Raw genomic sequence first — 8,699 nt, 5'->3', positions numbered from 1 at the left:
AGGCAGACAGACAGACAGCTAGGCAGACAGACAGACAGCTAGGCAGACAGACAGACAGCTAGGCAGACAGACAGACAGCTAGGCAGACAGACAGACAGCTAGGCAGACAGACAGACAGCAAGACAGAACGATGTAGATACATAAATAAATAGGCATACATCTTTCTTGTACGTATGTGTGTGTGTGTGTGTGTGTGAAAGAGAGAGAAAGAGAGTGAGTGCCACTTAGACATCACTCTCATTCACACACACATACAAACAAGATTTATGCATATGTATTTATGTATGTATGTCAACATGACAGCACACGCCTTCACACACACAAACAAACACATTTATAATTGTATATAAATGCACATACACAAACACAGGTGCATGTGTGACTAACTACAAATACATAGAGATGAACAAAGTGTGCAAAAAGAAAATAAATAATTTTTTGGAAATTAACAAAGTGTGCAAGTTCAGAATGAAATCAAACCTGGATGGTGTGTGTGTGTGTGTGTGTGAGAGAGAGGGGGGGGGAGAAGGGAGAGAGTGAGAAAGAGAGAGGGGAGAAGAGAGAGAGAGAGAGCATTGCAAACAATGAATGAGATAAACATGGAATGAAAAAGTTGTATAAATAAATGCATATTAAAAACTATCTTGTACTGAATATTTAAATTTGCGAACTTAGTAAATATATCTTTTGGTAATTTGTCGTAGTTGTTTACACAGAGCGAGCATTAAAAGAGAGAGTGAGAGACTTTGCTGTTTTTATGCCAATACTGGAAGTTGCCATGGAGAAATATTTGTAAAGAAGGGAATCATAAATATAAAGCAATATTTTTTATTTTTTAATAAAAAAAATCAAATAAAGAGCCTAACATATGTCTGCTGGTATCAAACTCAGGACCTTATGATCATGAGCGAATACCCTCACCACTAAGCCACATACCTTCACTCCACCCCTGCTCATACTATTTCTACCAACCACTTTTGCTCCCCTCCTTTACCTATTATTGCTCTCAGTTTGCTTTTCACATCTACCATCATACCCCCACTTACCATAGTCCCCTAAGCAACTTTTGTATATCTCTCATCATCACTTGTTACATGCACTTCTACTCCCACTCTTCCCCCCCCCCCAACTGCCCCAATATTCACCACCATTTCTGTCTTCTTTCCAACTGCTTACCTTTGAATCTCTACTAAAAGCCATCTGGGCCAGTCATTTCAACATATTCCAGCCTCTCAGCACTAGGCATAAAACCATTGACATTGCCCCTCTCGAATATTGCACCCCACCTTATAGTAGAAGACACTTTTTCTTCCTCCCCCTCCCATTCTCTACTCCTTTCTTGAAAGTTATTTGGGAACACACACACACACACACACAAAACAAAAAGGCACCCAGCAAACACTGTAAAGTAGTTTGCATTAGGAAGGATATCCAGCCATAAAAAAAGTTGCCAAAGTTGACACTGAGGCTCAGTGCAGACTTATGTCTTGTTAGATCTTGTCAACCATCCGATCCATGCCAGCATGGAAAACAAGCATTAAATAATGATTATAAATCATGATGTGAATTATATAAAAACCTTGAATCATCCAGTCGGTTCACATGATCATACTAGAACCATCACTGTTTTCAATTCAGAAATAGTTGGTTAACTGGCAAACGTGATCATACATGATACTTCAAAGAATCAGAGAAGGTATTTCATTTGAAAGACATCTTCCATATCATTTTGAAGTAATGTTTTTATAATTCAATAGTGTATGACATGAAGCTCTACAAATGATGGATAAATTATAAATATACATAAATATATAGATGTAGGCATAGTGATGTAGTTAAGAAGTTCACTTCCTAACTACATGGTACGGGGTTCAGTCCACTGCTTGGCACCTACAGAAAGTATCTTTTATTGTAGCTTTGGACTGACCAAAGCCTCATGAGTGCATTTGGTAGATGGAAACTGAAGGAAGCTCATTGTGTGTGTGTGTGTGTGTGTGTGTGTGTGTGTGTGTGTATCTTTACATTTGCATTTCTCTGAAAATGCCTCAGCTACAAGCATTGATAATAAATGTCATTTTCACTTTCAGTAAATCATCCACTGGCTTTATGCCTCTAAAGGCATGTGCAATAAAATCTTTTTCTTGAGAAACTTGTAAGGGTTTGTAACAGAAAAATCATCAAAAGTTGTAAAACAATATCCCAATAACACATTCACCTTGACCTATGCTGGTAGCAATTTTGAATATAAGATAAATGGACAAATAATAGATGATCAATAAATGCTAAACATACAGGAACAATTAAGTTACAAATGTACATAAATCTATAACTCATCTTGTGTTTGAAAGAGAAAAGAACATTTAAAGAAACTAACCAGATTCTAAGTCAATCTTCAGACAAGGAGCTCCAGTGAGAGATTGTAGGGCTTCATGGCAGGTACCACCAGCCAAAGCTTCATAACAACCACATAATTTAGCCATGGCTTTTTCAATTAATGGCACCCATAGCTGATTTCGATCAGCCTGTAATTAAAGAATCAATATAGAAATATAAATTTTAGTTTTGGGACTGTTTATCATTTTCATATATGATTGTAACATTTTTAACCAAAACAAATTACAATGATCATAATTTTTATAGAGAAAATGTGGGTAGGAATCAAGACTTAGGGAAAAAGCAGACTTGAGGAAGAAGGATTAGATTAAGAATATTTAGCATGACAGCACAAATGACTGATTCCAATATGTAGCTTAGGGAGAGCCTGTTGTAGCCATCCGGCTCACCAGTCCTCAGTCAAATCGTCCAACCCATGCCAGCATGGAAAGCAGACGTTAAACGATGATGATAATGAACTGGCATGGTGTTAAAGCTATGACCAAGACAATTCTTAGATCGCCCAGTCGCTATAGATGTACAGTGGTACCAAAGGATAAGAATAACTGACTACTACAAAAAGCTGCAATATTGTAACAACTGTCTTTCATTAGCTAGCAGTGTTGAGTTCAGTTCCTTTAGTAAGATCCTAAATCCAAAGAATCTAATGGTGAACTGAGTCACCAAAAATTTATCCAAAATAGTTTGTAGATAAACATAAAGTACAATTGTTAGCTGACCATAATGGGTGGAAAGGCTAATGTTTCAGGCATTTATTGTTTGAAAAGACAAAATAATATATGTATGCCAATTGTATGATCCCTAAAGAAAGACAAAGCCTGAAATGGTGAATTTTTCACTCTTCATGGAAAAATAACCAACATCACATCACATTCCAGAAAATCTTGTCATGGAGTTCCATAACATGAATCCTATTTGCCATTAATTTTCATGAAACATGGAAATTAATGGGAAAATCTTTTCTGTATAGCAAGATTTTCAAGAATACAATGCTTTCATAACATGAGTGATGCAGCTATTCTAATCTATGAAATTTCCAGTAAGCACAACTCAGAGCAACATTGGCTTTATCAAGCTAATATACCTGCAAATATATTATATCTAGTTTAACACTCACATTGCACTTCAATAAACAAAAGAGTTATAGGTCTCATCTATAACTTCGGTAGAGTAGCAGGACCACTTCCATTGACATTACTGATTTTCAGCAGCATTAGCATCATTACCATCAGCACCAATATGACAACCATTGCTGTCTTCTTCATTAGAAAAACTAGCAGTATCAGTAACACTATCAAGACAATACAATGAGAGAACCTTTACATGATTGTTCAACCTGCTACAAATAGCAGCCAAATTCCTTCTAATCACAGGCTCACGTCTTGGATAAAACATATTAGTTAATGTGCTTCTCAGTGCACTGTACCTAGCAAAATGAATGGAATGAACACAGCTTTATGTAATGTCATTGATCTTAAGTTTGCTTGTCACTACTACAATACCAACCACCAACATAACCAATCAACAAAAGCAATGTCAAGAGTAATTATAAGGGAAAAAACACTACTTTTGGTTTAGACTGAGTCAAAATACTTCAGAATTGAGACATTAAATCATTGGAAATATTTTTAATAGAAACACTAGAGTAATGGTGTGGCTAATCTGAATTCTAGATTTAACTCAAACAAAATTCTAGCAAATCAATTTAAATAAAACACAAAAAATTATTTGCAAAACAACTCTTTACATTTATGGCAATCACAAATTTATCTTTTTTTTTTATTTATTATTTTTCACTTTGCAACATAGAACTAAAGGTATTAGGCTCTGTCTAATTACAAGTATGAACTTGTGAAATTTGTTACACGTCTTCCTTTGTGGAGGAGAGGGGGGGGGTCATGATATAAAGATTAGTGATACTCACTGGTATGTAAATATTTAACCATTTCATGAAGAATTCTCATATAGTAACAAATATATTTAGTGCCCTAATTTTCTATATGAAAAACTGAATGTAGAATCAAGTAAAGAGAATATTCAACATCTTGTCCTTCTTTATCAAGATTCAAGCATAAACAAAGCAGTGAAAAATGTTCAAAAGGCTTCTGGTCAAGATGCTGTGAATAAGAAAACTTGCAGAATGTGATGTGAAAAATTCAGACATGGTTAAATAAACCAATTCAAAGAAGGCTTTTATTCAAACTTTATTCTGCTTGCCGTCTAATCTGTTAATCATGGCTGTCCAACAATTAAGACATAAACTCAATGTAACCTACAAATACACAACCCAAGAATGTAAGCTTTGCAGGCAACAGACTTTTGGAAGAAAAGAATGATATTCTCAGTCAAGAGACCTGCTCTGAAAATTTGCAACATGGTAGCCTCTATTAAAAGGCTGCTGAGGTCCAATTAGTAATGTTAATGGAGATAATGGATTAAGCTCACCATCCAACAATGTGTACAGTACATGTGTTGGCTTTTCACACAATCTTATTCACAAAGTTTGGATCAACCTTAGACTATGGTAGAAGACTCTTTGCAGATGTGCTGGGCAGTGAGATTGAATCTGGAAACTAAATGCAAAGTAAACTTCTGAACCACACAGCCAAGCTTGTACTTGGATACAGTTCAGTAAAAAGTATTCTTTAATTTTGTTGATAGTTTGGTTAACATCTTAACCACATCTGCAAAATAACAGCACTGGATAAGGTGTCTGTGTCCAAATCAAAATTTTTGACAAGTACAACACTGGTCTGCAATGACTTTGCTGTTTTGAAAGTGAAGCTGGTGTTGAGTTAATTTAAGAACTGCTGATTCCAGACACATTTTTCTAACTTGCCACTAAGCACCACAGGAGAATTATTGATGTATTAATTCTATTCATTTAAAATAGGAAGATTATCAAAAAATTTTTGAAGGGGAAAGTCAAGTTAATTCCCAAGAAAGCTTAAATTCTACAACCATTTAATTGCTATATTATATAGAGAAATAATCAGAGCAAAACTATTAATGATAATAATAAAGATAGCTACCTACACTATAATAAAACACAGCACAGTGCAAAGAAGCAATTTCCAGATTAACTTTTTAAAACAGAGAAAGTATATAATATAGGTACTTAAGGTAAAGAAAGTATTAACTAACAGTTATTAACTGAGAAAGGTTGTAAGATTAACCTCTTATAAATAATACCTCGAAAATTATAAAAGATTATAGGAAAACAGTCTGAAGTGTATCCTAGTTTTCCCAAGATGGTTTCAATACAATAGTGATGCTAGTAAGCATGTGATTCCCTATTTCAGCATTAACTGGTTGTATCTTCAGCTTCTCAAGCTCAATGAAAACTAAGTTTTATACTATATTTCCAGATTATTTGTCTTCACTAAGTTAAACTTGAATTCCAATCTGGCTAGTACTAATGTAGAAAATGAATAATTTTTGTTATACTTATGGATCTTTTGCATCAGCAAAGCAACATCTTGTTACAGATTTTGTTAGAATATATTTCAATTATTTTAAAATGAAATTAAGGAACTAAGACAAACCCTTTTGTCTAGTCTACCAAACTTGCCTTGAAAATCTGAGACAATGAACAAAGTAAAAGAAAGTGCATGAGCTTTGGTGAACCAATGGTCTGGAAACAACTACCAAACTATACACAAGATTGCTATTCTTGTAATAGTGATATTTCTGGACATAGTTCCATGATTGAATTGAAGGTAGATTGACCAATCTTAACCTCAGCAAAGAAAAAAATTCAATACATTAGTACAATCAACAACCAGAGACATCAACACAAACCAACATCAGAACTTCTAGGTCATTAGTTTTCAATTTTCTATAAACACTGGTGAACCCTGTCTTTTAAGAATCTACTATCCTAAAACAAGATGGACACATTTGAAAATGCTGTTCAACATAAGCAATGTATGTGGAGGGAGACCAGTTCGTCATAACTGGAACTCTTTTGAATACAGATCTGGTCAGTCAGGGCTGACTTGGAGTTGAACAACAAAAAGCATCAGTAGAGCCACTAAAAAAGTTAAACCAATAAGGGCATCCCTACATGGTCACCCAATCTGCTAGAAACAGCAACTATGTCTCAAATTATACCCTGCCATGCTTTTAAAAAAGATGCATATTACACAATGAAGTCCTAGACAATCTTAAAAGTAACAGAAACAGATTTGTAACATAATATAAGGAAAAAAACCACCGACCCAGAAACCTACCTTAGAAAAGATAAGTTTCCCATTCCTGTCGCAAGGAAGTAAATCGTCAACTATAACCATCTTCCACTGACCATCACGATAGAGACGAACATGATATACACCACATTTACTATATTTACTAGGAATCAGATTTTCAATTAATTCTCTGCGTTCAGCAATAACTGCCAATGCTGACATCAACCTTAAAAAAAAAAAAAAAGAACATTGACAACAATGTTACAAATGAATAAATGTGAAACAAAAGTACTTTCTTTTCTTGCATCATCAAAGTAACAAACAATCTTCATTTGTTTATAGTTTGGTCAGGGGTGATGCCTATGATTCTCTACAAGGACTCAAGCTCTGGTGGGTGGAAGCTAGAGATCTGGGTGGAAGCTAGAGATCTGGGTGGAAGCTAGAGATCTGGGTGGAAGCTAGAGATCTGGGTGGAAGCTAGAGATCTGGCCAGATTGCTTGCAACCAATTGGACTCCACTAAAAGCATCCAAGAATCAGATGGTGGTGTTAAGCTAGGCAACAGATGAAGCTTACCACTCAAGTAGACCACACTGGGATTTGAACTCAGAACCAAAAGAGCCAGAACAAATTCAGAAAGGCACTTCATTTGATGCTCTAACATGTTCACCAGCCCACTTTCCTAAACTAGCACCTGGAAGGTTGAAAAGCAAAGTTGACATCAGTGGAATTTGAACTCAGCAAGTAAAAACCCAAACTAGAAACTACGACACTTCATTTGCTACTTAGTTGATTTGCTCATTTCTAAATTTTTCTTACACATAAGGTTAATCAGTCCAGGTAATTAAAGTTATTCTCGCAATATCTTCTTTGAACAATGCTATATATGTCCTAGAATTTTTGTGGGAGAACACAAATTACTTTACTCTGGCCTTTTTTTTTTTTTTTCCTTAAGTCACTGTCATGTCACTCACTACACATTTTAACCTGCATGAGTATTTAAAAATAAAAGGCATTTATCGTTTAATCTCCTGATCTAGACAGGTAGTTTATGAAATTGACTCTGGGATTTGAATCAACTCTGGCAGGATTTGAATTCAGAATGTAAAAAAACAAAATACGTGAGATGTGATATTTTCTTTGACACTATCAAATTTGACATTACGCTGCCAAGAAACTATATGTATGTTTGTATGTATATATATATATATATATACGAGGAAGTCTAACATCATCATTTAATGTCCATCTTCCATGTTGGCATAGGTTGGACAGCTAACTCTAGCGGTCAAGCATTCATCTTTGACAAGACCAAAGAAGGTCAAAATCATGTGGTCTGGTGGTCTCAATCTGGAAGATTTATCTCCCCTGCTAGCAATATAAACAAGAGTGCATTTTGCAGCAAAAGCCAATATGAGAGTTTCTCTCATGGTATCTAGCGCAGTATAGTTTGCTCTAACAGAACATCCACATTTAACTGGGGATAAAGATTACTTTTCACTATTAAAATACTGCCTCTATTGCTAATATAAATTTTTTACAACTTTAAAAGGATCTGATCCACCTGCGGAATACATCAAGTATCCAATGTCTGTTTTAGCATTGTTTCTATGGTTGAATAGCCTTCTGAATGAAAATCACTTCACAAATTGTACTGAGTGGTTTTCTGTGGCATCAAGTACCTTGCAATACAACCCCCACTCAAATGAGTGGTGGAGTAGTAGAGAAAGGGAGATATAGCTGGTTTGTACCATGTGTTGAGAGACTAAAGTATGATAGAGAAACATAACCAACAACTTGCTGGAAAAGAGATAAACATGGAGATGACAAAGTATCAGAACATACTCTCAAAGAAGAAGGTTGATAAAGAGAAAAACGGTGCACAGGATTGGGAAGGGTGACCATGTAAGTTCATGCAAGAGTGAAAGGAGAGTGATTCATGGTTAAAAGGTGAATGCAGTAAATAGTGAACACGGTTGAAGGCATAGTCAATGGTGAATATCAGTTTTAGTGAGAGAGAAGTGGAGGAAATAATTGTGGGTCAAGGAGGAGGCGATAAATAGCCAGTACAAAAAGAGGAATGGAATGGAAAGCAGCGTAATAAAACTGTAGTTGGATG

The 8,699-nt window shown here is 35.4% G+C and overlaps 1 protein-coding gene across 6 annotated transcripts in view; it reads right to left on the bottom strand.

The window, feature by feature from the left end:
• LOC106880624 (calpain-15) overlaps positions 1-8,699 on the bottom strand; it is a 75,319-nt gene that overhangs the window by 45,843 nt on the left and 20,777 nt on the right. For all 6 annotated transcript variants that reach the window (XR_008265413.1, XM_014930653.2, XM_014930656.2 and 3 more), the window contains exons 5-6: positions 6,627-6,807; positions 2,375-2,522 (exon numbers count right to left, since the gene is read on the bottom strand). Coding sequence is in view for 5 of the 6 variants with exons in the window: in XM_014930653.2 (XP_014786139.1) it covers positions 2,375-2,522; positions 6,627-6,807 (329 nt within the window). In the remaining variant the exon portion in view is untranslated. The remainder of the gene's footprint in view (positions 1-2,374; positions 2,523-6,626; positions 6,808-8,699) is intronic.

This window comes from Octopus bimaculoides, chromosome 13 (genome assembly GCF_001194135.2).
Source record: "Octopus bimaculoides isolate UCB-OBI-ISO-001 chromosome 13, ASM119413v2, whole genome shotgun sequence".
Lineage (NCBI taxonomy): Eukaryota > Metazoa > Mollusca > Cephalopoda > Octopoda > Octopodidae > Octopus > Octopus bimaculoides.
Note: the sequence above shows the minus strand (reverse complement) of the source record. Positions and strands in the feature narration are given on the sequence as shown.